At 35.4% G+C, this 13,187-nt stretch overlaps 1 protein-coding gene across 3 annotated transcripts in view; it reads right to left on the reverse strand.

Moving 5' to 3' along the window:
- Positions 1-1,105: 1,105 nt before the first annotated feature.
- HSF2 (heat shock transcription factor 2) overlaps positions 1,106-13,187 on the reverse strand; it is a 36,192-nt gene continuing 24,110 nt past the window's right edge. Inside the window, exons 8-13 of one of the 3 annotated variants that reach the window (XM_059941316.1) lie at positions 12,287-12,435; positions 11,627-11,866; positions 10,867-10,972; positions 5,388-5,441; positions 2,568-2,649; positions 1,106-2,130 (exon numbers count right to left, since the gene is read on the reverse strand). In XM_059941316.1, coding sequence (XP_059797299.1) covers positions 1,838-2,130; positions 2,568-2,649; positions 5,388-5,441; positions 10,867-10,972; positions 11,627-11,866; positions 12,287-12,435 — 924 coding nt within the window. In that variant the 3' untranslated portion in view covers positions 1,106-1,837. Of the gene's footprint in view, positions 2,186-2,567; positions 2,650-5,387; positions 5,442-10,866; positions 10,973-11,626; positions 11,867-12,286; positions 12,436-13,187 lie in introns of all 3 variants that reach the window. The other 2 variants (XM_059941318.1, XM_059941317.1) reach the window with 2 other exon arrangements.

A 13,187-nucleotide genomic window follows, 5' to 3' on the forward strand; every position in this document is an offset into this window, starting at 1 on the left:
AACAATTATTTTCAATGTATGACTGTCACGCATAATAAAAGTAGGATAAAACTCTTTGGAGGAAGTGGAATGGATGATGAAGAACATCAAATCACTATGGCATTTAGATTCTTTCAGATACATTTAAAAGCACATAACAACTATTTTTTAAAATGGCAGTATTAACAATATCCTAAATTCTTCCCGAATACTTAAGATGAAAAAATTTAAATGTCACCTTAAAAAGTACTAGGAGGTATAAGGTTTTCAAAATTATTTTTTAAATACTTCTCAAGTTATCCCCAAAGGAGAAGAAACTTAATCATATCCCACAGTGAGGAAGGGAAGCGAAAAAGAAAAAGTCTCTGAAGCTCTCTTCTCCTCAGTCTCTAAGCTCTTCGCACCTTAACAATCTCTAAGAAAGTGACCTCTAAAGCTTACGCAGAAAACTGTTCTGGGTTCTTAAATTAGTTCACCAAGATCCCATTGTCAGACCCAAGTATTTTAGGATCTGCTAAGGAAGGGTTTCTTATCCCTCTGTGCTACGCTTTATTTGAAATTTTACATCACAGAGAAGTTCCAAGATACTGAGAGACTATAACCAACAGGAAGGCCGTCTTTGCAATTCCTCATCAAGCAGCCCTATAAAATATTCAGATGCTAGCTCACTGCTTTCAGTCCTCTGCTTGAAGGTACAATTCTTCAAGTGATAGTGCCCTGGCCTTGCATTAAGTCTCTCTAATTCTTCTGAGCAAGTGTTCCAAAGGAAAGAAGTGATTTAACTGTTTCTCTTATCTTCTCTCAGGGCAAAAATTATAGGCCCTTGGCATCCAGTGATAATGTTCTTTACCTAATTTGGGACAATTGGAAGCATACTTTTCTCAGTTCTTTAATAGCAACATAGAAAGCAAGCCAGCATAATTTTTAAATTTGGAGGCATTATATTTCTTCCTTGTTGCAATACACAGTCTATCCTCTGAGATGAGGCACAAAGATCTTGGTATGACTCATATTAAGAATAATGGACAACAGATAAAGTTTACAGTTTAAGTCTGTCTACTTCCTATGAAAAGGAAAAACTGTCACATGGATGTCACCTCCAAAGAAGACACATAACAGACACTAGTACGCAACATTCATTATATTTATTTTACTAAATAGTATGCTTCAAAAAAACACAAACAAACCCGAAAACTTTTACTTAAAACTAGTCCAGTGAGGTGGATGGGCTGACACCATCCCATCCCCTTTTTCTATGTATATGGAGCTGCAACTGCATCAGACAGCAAGCACTCAAGTGTATGTTGCCTTTCCTGTTGAACATGAATGAACTTCTCTGAACCAAGAGAGACAAATGAAGTTTTACAAGATACAGGCACTTTATGTTCCCAGTTTTATAAAGAAGCCAAGTGAAAAATACTTAATAAAAGCAACTGGAACAGAGGAAGCTTTAGGAGTTCTACCATTAGTTATAGTGACTTACACTCAATGCAAACAAGACAGCATCAACAAGTAAAACAAACAAACAAAAAGTTTAACTGGGGTTAATGAACATACATGTAAAAAACAAATCCAATTTGCTGTAATTGGAGAAAAATGGCCATTTGAATCCAACTTAAAGATATGCCAATACTGTGATTTAACGCATCAAATCGTATGTACCTACGTAGCTGAGTAACATCTGAAAGCTTTGCAAGAGTGTGTGGTTAGTGAGAAAAGCAAAAGGTGCTTTTGATTCCACAGTATCTGATTAAACGAAACAAAGCAATTTACAAAAAAAAAGTACCAAATGATACTTTAAAATAAATAGTTCATCATTTTGATGAATATATACACGTAGAGTCCACTTCTTGGGGATTTAGCTATCTAAAAGTGGCATATCACTATCCAGAGGTGCAGGAGCAAGTTCACATAAATAAAACAGTGTGGCTTCACTAGCTTCAGCTTCAGTCAATGGCTCCAGGCGAACAAGCTTACTTTGGGTTGGTTCTGGGTCCAAGCTGCTGTCCAGAAGCTCATCAACTTCTATGGGTTTATCTACAGAGGACATAACTTCTGATGATGCTGTACTCCCCTGTTCAACAGTAGAAGCAGGGCTCCCATCGAGGAATGCAAGAAGTGGAAAGGCAGTGTACTGTATAAGCTGCTTATCTATAACAAAGATAAGAAGACTGGTCTTTTATCACCAGCTTATATAGAGTTCAAGCTATATGGTGGAAAAAACAGAAGCAGATGTGCATATGCGGCAATCATTACCCTTATATAGCCAAACAAGAAATATCACACTTTGTGTCAATAAATTTAAAAATGTACAAGTCAGAAAATGTATACTTTTATTCAACAATTAAGAACTGAGGGTTCTTTCAGTTCTCCTGAAGTTAAACAGGGGGGAAAAAATGACAATCTTTAAGAACTATTAATACACCAATTCAATTTCCTTTATATGCTGGAACCTTGATACGTTATGCATAGAACTCAGACTAATACAAATCTGTGTTCAATTGTTAAGCATGGCAAAACCTTCCTTGGCCCCCAGTTTCTACATAGAAATCTTTATTTAAAAAAACTAATACTACATTTATACCTACCTGTTTTGGGTTTAGATTTTCTTCCCTCTTCTGAAACTGGCTGAACTACATTGCTCTTGGTTTCTAATCCTTTATTCTCAGACTAAAAGAGAAAAAATAATATAAAAATACTTGTCTCACATTTTATATGTTCCTGAAAAATAGCAAAAAATTAAAAACTGGTACAGTATAAGAATATTGGTACATTCTCTGAAATATATGGGAAAGGGGAGCATCAGGAAAGATGAACTAGGGAGAGAAAGAGATTTGAGTAGAGGTAATGAAACTGGCTAAGAAAACTACTGCTGTCATCAGGTGGATGAAACAAAGAACCTAAACTAGGATGACACTAAGTACAAAAAGGAGGGAGCGTTTCAACAGTAGAACAGACAGAATTTGACAAGAGTAGAAGATGGTAATGAATCAAAGATGGCTAGTTTCTAATTGCTAATGAAGAGATAATTCTTTAAACAATTAAATTCATTTTAAACAGCTTTGATTTAAAACGTATTACACATTTCTTTTCACTCACAAACAGAATATTTAGCATAAGTGAACACGTTTACAGTAACTCAGGATAACATCCTTCAAACTATTTATCCCTATATTTGGAAGCCTCAAAATTGAGGTGGTGTTTCTTCATTTCCTTTTTTGGCTCTTTCAATTCTTTTCTGTCATTTAAATTGCTTCTTTCAACCACTGTCTTCTCTCCTTACATCTGATTGTAAGGGGATTAATCTTTAAATGTTAAGGTCTTCAGTGCTCTTTTCAACGATGTTCAAACTGAGGTGCTGAGGTTCACAATTTTTCCTGAATAGCTGTGAGTCCCAGATATCTGCATGCTTGTAAATTATATATGATGTAACAAACATACTAATTCCTATAATTTCCCTGATAGTCATCACAAAATTAAGCAGTACAAGTTTCCAGGCTTCATAGATAATAATGACTCCAAGACATAATAAAAACTACTTAAACTTCCCCCAAAATTTACATTAAAATATTTCTCATTTAGCATTCACAATAAATAAACATTAATGAAATAATACCTTCTGTATTTTTCTACTTCCTAAAATAGGTATTTTCCAAGGATGCCACTGTTGTTATTCTAAAGCATATGAGAACCAGGATGACAAATGGGTTTCATCTCCCATACAAATTGTTGCTTATTAGTAGTGACCACTTAGACTGCTACAGTGAGGAGTATAAGGCATCCTGACTCATTAGTAAAGAGTGCTGTAATACATGTCACATAATACCTGCCATGAGCAAGGGAATGACAGCTGATGTGTCAATTATTTAAAAACAATCTAGATTCTAAAACTATGATAAAAAAATCACTCTCAATTTTGATTTTTCTATAGTACTATAGAGCAATATGTAAACTTGATGTTTAACTGCTATTTCTAAAAGCTTCTGGGAACAGGAGATGATTCAAGAATAGAGAACAACTCAATGTCTAACAATAAACAAACAGTACAGCACATTCACTAAATGAATGCATGATATGGGTTTATTCAACTTAAGGTCTAACATTCAATAATATATTTACTGAAACACAGTACTGACGTGGTCCACAGATTCTTATAATATAAACCTAGCCAAACTATAGTCCAAATGCCAAATTCAGCATCCTGTCTGTTTCTGAAAGTAAAGTTTTACAGAAGCACAGCCATACTCATTCTTTTATGTATTGTCTACGGCTGCTTTTGCACTACAATTGCAGTTGACTAGTTGTGACAGAGAACACCTGGCTTCATGCAAAACCAAAAATATTTAGTCTTCAAAGAAAAAGTATGACAACCCCTGATATAAATCATCCAAATACTGAATGTATAATCAACCTTCTAGTTCAAAAATTCACAAATTCCTTCAACTTTAAGTTACCCAGGCTATAACTTTGAAAATGTAGAAAATGTGGTCAGGCCATCCTCACACATGACAATGGTCAGAAAAATTCCACCTCCTCACTCTAATACCTCATATTTATTTAATATGTGTTCATTTTTTACTATAAAGAACACAAATAAAAATTAAATTTTGATTCCACTAATCTAGAATTTGTACACATTTCAGGGGACCTGATGTACCTTTTCATTCAACGAAAAACAGGGATTACAGAACAATTTGGTATAAATACAAGATAAATGAAGTATATACCTATTCAAGACAATAAGCTACACAACGAAACAGAATGATTTCTAAATGTCTGCTCTAACAACTTCACATTGTTCTTATTACTCATTAAAAACCAGTTCTAAAAAATTTGTTAACATCTGCTAATCCTAACTGCAGGTACTATACATTTAAGAAAATAAAACAATTACTTAAAGAAAAAGTCCAAAATCCATACTTCACTGTTTCAACTCACCTTACCTACAAATAGTATAAATCCCTGTGCTTTTACTGTATGCTAATAAAATGAAGGAACTTATTTTAAAATATGGGTACCCTTAAATTTTCAATAAAAAATGCTGAGAAGTTATTTATAGATGGAATAAGAATGTAAAATGAAGACACAGAACATGAAGAAATCATATTTTAATAATTTTTTTCAGTGATATACCTGAATATGCCAAATTTAGTCAGTTTATCTCCCAGCACATTGAGGGCTGATTTCACACTGGTACTTAATAGCACAAGGCACAGAAGAACTGGGCAATGATTCACCCCATAACCAAAAGCTAACTTTTCATCTAGAATTTTATTATCTTGATCACATGTACTAGGTAAGAATATAAAATGTTTTTTGTAACTGGGAGTGATACTGCTCTCTACTTACTAGGACTGTTTTCAAATTCTTACAGCTACGGGTCCTGAGCAACACAAATTAAAACTTACTTTTGTATTATTGATGTAATCTGTGGGATTCATCTGCACAGAACTAGTGAAAAGCTGAAAGACCAAACAAGAAAGATGATAAGTTTAAAAAATATTTTTAAAAAATTAACTGTGTGTTCAAAATTTTTATACAGCCATGTTGGGTGAAGAGATGTAGCTCCTGCACTAGGAAGTTTCCATATAGTAAAACAAGTTTGGAAGAGAAAAGCAGGAAAGCGGAAAGAAAAACGAACAAAAGCAGAGCAAGCAAGCCCATGCATTAGCTGTTTTAAGAATTTCTATTCTATAAAGTAGTAAGGTAAATCACTTGAGACAAATGGTGGTTTTCCCCACCTCCCCTCTCCTTCATTTCCTTTATTTTTTCCTCCCTAAAAGCCTCTGGCCTTAAATGGCACCCAAGGCTGAGTCCCTTGCCCTGACAAGAGCCTTCACTGACTACCTGCTAATTACGTGATACATTTCTAGAATCTGCTCTATGACAGTGGTTCCTAAATTACACCTCAAGTAGAGCCCTCTGACCAAATGGCTTAACTCCGTGTTGGTTCTTTTCACCTCACCTAGCAAGGGAAGCCATGAATGCAAAGACCACTGCCTATTGCTTACTGCACTCCTCAGACCAGCCACTTCACAAACATAACTTTTGTTTATGTCATAAGCTTCAAAGTCATCCAGTCCACAGGGATTTATTGAGCATCTAAGAAATAATTGACATCATGAAGAATACAAGATGAAGACACTATTCCTGCTCTCCAGGAGCTTACAATCTAAAAGGCAAAATAAGAACAACGTCAAATAGCAACATATGATCAGATACAATCCAGTATTACAATAATAATGGATGGTGGGGCTCAAAAGTACTAAGGAGCTAAGAGAAAGGAAAACAGACACACACACACACACCCCGTCCCTCAGATGAAACAAAAAGTCTTGATAAAACTATGTGACATGTAGTTCCTGGAGAATGGTTAGGACTTAGAAAGGAGAGGATGAAGGAGTACATTGTTACAGCATTAGCAACAACAGAGAGAAAGAAATGCTTGTGAGGTAAGTTCTACAAATAAGATGACAAGTCCAAATAATGCAGAAGTTCTGAGTTGAATAGTAAGTTGTATACATAAGGTTCAAAAGGTAAGGCAAGGCCAGTGAATGGACAGGACATTCTGTCAGCAATAAGAGACTTGGGAGTGGCCTGAGTAATGAAATATACTGACTGAAGCATTTTAAGAGAATGAGCACACCAAATGGTTTGCAGGATACAATGAAATGCAGAGAGGCTCCTCCACCCTCTCTAAACACTGATTCCTCTCCTTCAAGTTCCACATTCATTGTAGCCCTAAAAATATCCCCAGATCTTCTTTTCCTTTCATTAACTTTTCCTCCTTTCATACCACCTACTGATCCATGAAGAGGAAGAGACTCAGTTTCTTAAGAGTAGGTAACTATACATCACTGCCAATCTCTACCAGTTCAGCTTGTACTTGCCTCAGAGGTCTGACCAGATTTTGTCCCTAATGAGAGTGGCATCTGAGGAGGACCAGCAGTATAAACTCCTCACTCCTTCTTTGCCCCAATCCCTCTGCCCACTGACTCAGGGATACCTTCATGCATTCCCAGCAGACACATGGTCTGAAGTCGGAAAATAGATCATGTATGAGGAGCTGACACGGTTGAATTCTAAGGTCAAGTCTCTCCTACTGATTCCACACTGGGTCACTTGCACTGAACTCTGCAGCAAGAACCCATGAGCTTCTCAGCATACTTAAGACTCCCACATGTTCTTACCATCTTTGCCATCTCAGAGAACAAGGCAACCTATGGGTAGATTTTTTATTTATGAAAATACCCCATAATTCAAGGATGAAACAATAAACAATAAAGGTCTTAGATGAGAGAGGCAACAGTGAAAATATTGGGTTGGCCCAGAAGTTCGTTTGGTTTTTCTGTAAGATGGCTCTAGTAGCACTTAGTTGTCTTTAACTTCATTTGAAACAATCTTGCTAGACTGTATTGTGACAGCTGTCATATCAGCGTGTATTTAAAAAAAAAATTAAAATTGGTGAATTTTTATGTAGTCATTTTAATATTGAAGAGGGAAGAAAAAAAGCAACATCTTCAGCATATTATGCTTCACTATTTCAAGAAAGGTAAAAACGCAACTGAAACGCACAAAAAGATTTGTGCAGTGTATGGAGAAGGTGCTGTGACTGACTGAACGTGTCAAAAGTAGTTTGCAAAGTTTCGTGGAGATTTCTCGCTGGACCATGCTCCACGGTTGGGTAGACCAGTTGAAGTTGACAGCGATCAAATCGAGACATTAATTAGAACAAACAACATTATACCATGCGGCAGATAGCTGACATATTCAAAATATTCAAATTGAGCATTGAAAGTCACTATGAAGTTTGTTATGTTAATATATATATTAATCGCTTAGAAGTTTGGGTTCCACATATGGTAAATGAAAAAACCTTCTCGAACATATTTCTACATGCGATTCTCTACTTAAATGTAACGAAAACATTCCTTTCTAAAACAAATTGTGATGAAAAGTGGATACCATACAATAATGAAAAGTGGATACTGTACAATAATGTGGAACAGAAGAGATCATGCGGCAAGTGAAATGAACCACCACCAACCACACCAAAGGCCTGTCTTCATCCAAAGGTGATGTTGTGTATATAGTGGGATTGGAAGGGAGTCCTCTATTATGAGCTCCTTCTTGAAAACCAAATGATTAATTCCAACAAGTACTGCTCCCAATTAGACCAACTGAAAGCAGCACTTGACAAAAAGCATCCGGAATTAGTCAACAGAAAATTCATAATCTTTCCATCAGGATAATGCAAGACCACATGTTTCTTTGATATCCAGGCAAAAACTGTTACAGCTTGGCTGGGAAGTTTGGATTCATCAGCCATATTCACCAGATATTGTACCTTCAGATTTCCATTTACTTTGATCTTTACAGAATTCTCTTAATGGAAAAATATTCAATTCCCTGGAAGACTGTAAAAGGTACCTGGAATAATTCTTTGCTCAAAAAGATAAAAAGTTTTGGGAAGATGGAATTACGAAGGTGTATGAAAAATGGCAGAAGGTAGTGGAACAAAACGGTGAATATATGTTGTTCAATAAAGTTCTTGGTGAAAATGAAAAATTGTCTTATTTTTACTTAAAAACCGAAGGCACTTTCTGGCCAACCCAACAGAAAGTAGGGATGGTTTGTGAATGTTATTTTGGGAAATACACAGGCTTGGTGAACAAGGAGATAAAGAAACCAAGATTACTGTGATTACTATCTTGTGTGGGTAAACAGAAGTCTGATACCACTACAGAAAATAAAGCTTAAAAAGGTAGCTAGTTTAGAAAATAAACAAAGGTTTGGTGTTAAACACAAATAATTTAAGGCAAGATCTAACTGATGATCCCAAAGGCATGGAATTAGAATTCAAGCAAAGGTTACTTTAAAAAATATTAAGAGCTGGAAATATACATTTGAGAGCAATCCTACAAGCCAAAATCCCTCCAGAGAGGCAGGATAGAAAAAAGAAGAGAGGTAGGCAAAAACAGGATAAAAGACTGGGTACCTTGGGGAATATCCACAAGTAGAAGACAGCAAGAAAAAGAAAAGCTCTTAGAGGAAACAGAATGGTTAGGGAGATAGGAAGAGAACAAAGAGGTCCAGTGCCTTTAAAATCACCAGGAAAAGTTCTATAGTAGAAAATCAATAGTGTTCAATAGTAATAGTGTTAATTACTTATAATCCTTACAAAAGCCCTTCATGTCAGGCATCAGCCATATTTAACAGATGGGGAAACTGAGCAAGAGAGGTTAACTTTCCCAAGATTAATAACTTAGCTAGTAAGTAACATGAGCCAAAAATGGAACCCAAATCTGTCTGATTCAAAACAAACCTTCTTCCACTAGCCCAGTGGCTTAATTTGGAGGAAGAAAAAAGAAAAAAAAAAAAAGCTGCAGGCTACTTACAGTGGATATACCAAGACAGCACAGGCTTCGAGTAAATAAGCAAGACAATCCAGGGTTTCAAAAGAAATATAGAGTGAAAAAAAAAAGTAATGAATACAGCCACTCATTTCTACAGTTTTGTAGTGAAAGGATTAGAGAAGCAGAATGGTAAATGAGCAGAGCAACACATCAAAATGGAGATGATCTGTACCCACTGAAGGCAGTTGGAAAAGATCAAAGATAGAGAAAAACAGAGAGGCGGGGGGCAGGTGTACAAACTGGCTTTAAAAAGGAAGTACTTCCTCTAAGAAGAAAGGATATGAGATTCCACAGCTGATGAGAGTACCAGGGCATGGTGAATTATGCTCTGTGAATAGGGAAGTGTTGGCTGGATAAGGTCGTGAGGACAAAAGAATGTGATAACTGTTCCAAAGTTAAATTAAAATGACCTACTTGAAGACTGTGGGGATTTGTAGAGAGTCAGAATTACAGGATTTTATTTCCTTCTTAGTGATCTAAGGGAGAGATATTCTAAAAGGTCTCTGGATTCAGACTGGGGACAAAGACTGATAGAATCAAGAAGGGCTGTCAAGTTACTGTTAAACAAGTCCAAATAGGTCATTAACATGGATGTTGAATTCATTTAAGAGAGTAACATGGAAAGGAAATCTTCAAAGAAGGTGAAATCCATCCTGTGAGGCACTGATGATTTAGGAAAAATAACAGTCATGTGACACTGACAAACTGTAGAATCTTCTGATGTGAGAGAAGCTGTATTTTAAGGGAAAAAATGCAAAACAAAGAACAACAAAACTTTTCAAGAAAAAGAACACAACAGAAAATGTTCACAACAGGAAATGGAAATAGGGGAAACAACAAGATTCATCTGGATGAGACCAGGCCACATAGAAAGCTTTAGGTAAGAGAGAGAGGAGTGGTAGGAACAAGAGAAAAGAGAGCAAGGTTAGTACCAGAAATGATAGACAAGGATTCAAAGTCCAGATAACATAGGAATCAAGTTCATATAGGTGGTGGTGAGGACTGGAATAGGGGAATCTTAGGACTCAATACAAAAATTTTTTAAATATAATAACATATAATACATTTGACTGAAAAACATTAATTCCCAAAGTATTAGGAAGTGCCTCCATGCTGTTTCCTGGCTAATTATTTATACTATTTCCACTGATTTCTATTCAATGACAATTTACTCTAGAGCAAAACATAACACAGCAACAAGTCCAGACAAGACCTGGATTTAATAGTACTGTTGAACAGAGTTGATATGTTGTTACACAGGGATTAACTGAACTTCTACTCAGAGACGAATAGTGATCACCCTCCTTCACTGTCCTGAACCCATCTGTTCATTCTAATAAACAAAACCATTCAATTAAAAAAATAAACTGCAAAAACAGTGTAGAATTCAAGAATACGATGCATTGATTTATAAATACTATACATAAATACACAAACTGCCGGTACAACAAAGAATATTCAAAGTACCTACATCGACCAGGAGATCTGGGTCTATGCTAAACTGTCTTCCTGACAGCATGGCTTGGAAGTCCTCTAAACTGCAATCAATACTGTCAAGATAATCCAACAGCTCAACCCTAAGGAAAAAAGATTTTAAAAAAATCAAATATTAGGTTTCTTTGCTTTTATGTTTAAAATCACACTGCAGTCTAGCTAGGCAAAATATTCCTAGCAATTGCTGAATCCTTACCAATTCTTAACCTTAAGAGATCCTATTCAGTATTTAGGATTCAAAAAAACTTGGTTAATTGAGAACCCACAGACTTTATACAAAACTTCAGTATTTAAAGAAAAAAGGTTCTGCAATAACCCAGTCTGATTTATCTTTTTCCTCTATACTATAAATTATAAAATGTTTAACCTCTTACTACTGGTTATTGCTACTAACTTCTAGTTTTCTTTTGCTATAAAATAAGTTCCTTCATAGAGATTGTATTATTCCACAGTCCTGATAAAAACACAAATACACACAATCACACACACTTTTAAGACATTCAAAAAGAAGTATTTCATTACAGAAATCTGAGGAATTGACAAGAAAATCCCAAGACTGCTCTTGGAATAATTAAATCTTTCTCAAAATACCATTTGCAGAGCTCAGCACTAACCAGAACAGAAAGGTTGACTACACAGGTTCATAACCTGAAAGGAAAATCATTCAAAGAGAAAAAGAACATGTGAAGTAAACAAAGAAAGCAAATAAATTTAGACAACCTTTAGATGAGACTCACTTTCCCAAAAGATTGATGTTATCATTTAAAATGGAATCCATCATGGTCACAGGATCTTCTGTGGTCAGACTAGATGAGCCATTTAGCTGGACGGCACTAGACATAAGAGGGCTGGTGCCATCACTGCCTGAACTTAGGGATTCTCTGGCTGGTTCACTCTGATCTCCACTCTGAATGACAGGTGCATATTCATCTTCATTGTCATCTTCAACAATGACAATATCAGGGTACTGGCTACAGCTAGATCAGCAATATGAGAAAAAACCAATTACATTCTCAGACTAATTCAATAAATTCACCCTATCCAGTCACTCTCCATGGAAACTCTCTCCCAAAACCACCTGTCAAAAGGCTTTTCTTGGGTGTGTAGTTTAATGAAAAATATTGATACTTCATACAATATAAGACCACAAAGAATCAATTAAAGGTCTTTAACTCCAAACTTTAAAAATAAGAATTAATTCTCATGACTTTTTGCTGGGAGTCTTTTTGCTGGAGGGAGGGCGGTTATGTGCTTGAATAATTTGGCTTAATTTTTCAGTTCAATAATTAAAATATGAATCAGATATTAGTTTATCAAAGAATAAAGTAGTTTTAAATTTAGATCTCTGATAAAAAAAGAGTAATATTTTCAAAAATTTTATTTCACAATCTCCTTACTTGGAGGGATCAGATATAACATCCTCATTAGTTTCTGGAATAACTGGGATATTTTCTTCATCTGCATTATCATCAGTAACGTCATAAATAATGATATCGTCTGAAATCCGCTCCCTTGGCTTTAAACCTTCAGTCCTACTGTGGGGAACCTAAAAAATCAGGTAGAAAATATATCAAAAAAATGAAATTATTTTGACTACCAAACAACATACCATTTAAAAAATGTTACCTGGGCACTGAGATACGATGGTAAGCAAAACAGATATGTTTTCTGCCCTTATGGGACTTAATACACTAAACTGGTATTAGAAGTACCAATTTACAGAGGTATGAGATGTATTATCTGCATGCTACTTAACTATTTCTTTTACTGTAAGGGACTTTAAAGATGACATGCCTCAGAATGTTTCTATGAAAAGATCTTCAAATTTTAAAGTATTTTTTATACCCAAAGAGTAAAAAAGTCTTAGGACTTCATCAGAAATCTCAAACATAACCAGATGGCCACTGGGCTGATGGGGATTATTTCATCTTAAGCTACTCTGTTTGACGCCATGTTTTATTCTTACTCATTAAATGGTTTCTTTAATAGGGGGAAATAAACACTTCAACTATTCCACAGCTAAATGTCAGTCTGGCATTTTAGCAATTATTATTTTTCTTAATTCAGCTACAGCTATATTCAGACTATGGATACACTAATAAAAAAACATTCAATTCTCCAAAGCAAACTAAAGTCATTATTATAATAGAAAATTCTATCAATTTCAACTCTAGATAATACAGAGGCAAAAGATGTAAATCAAGATAAATTAAGAAATCTTCACCCATTTACATGAGTCTTCAATCCTAAAAACAGGTATGCTTGATTATTTAAACAGTGGGAAGAGGAACCAGATGT

Source organism: Balaenoptera ricei, chromosome 12 (genome assembly GCF_028023285.1).
Source record: "Balaenoptera ricei isolate mBalRic1 chromosome 12, mBalRic1.hap2, whole genome shotgun sequence".
NCBI lineage: Eukaryota > Metazoa > Chordata > Mammalia > Artiodactyla > Balaenopteridae > Balaenoptera > Balaenoptera ricei.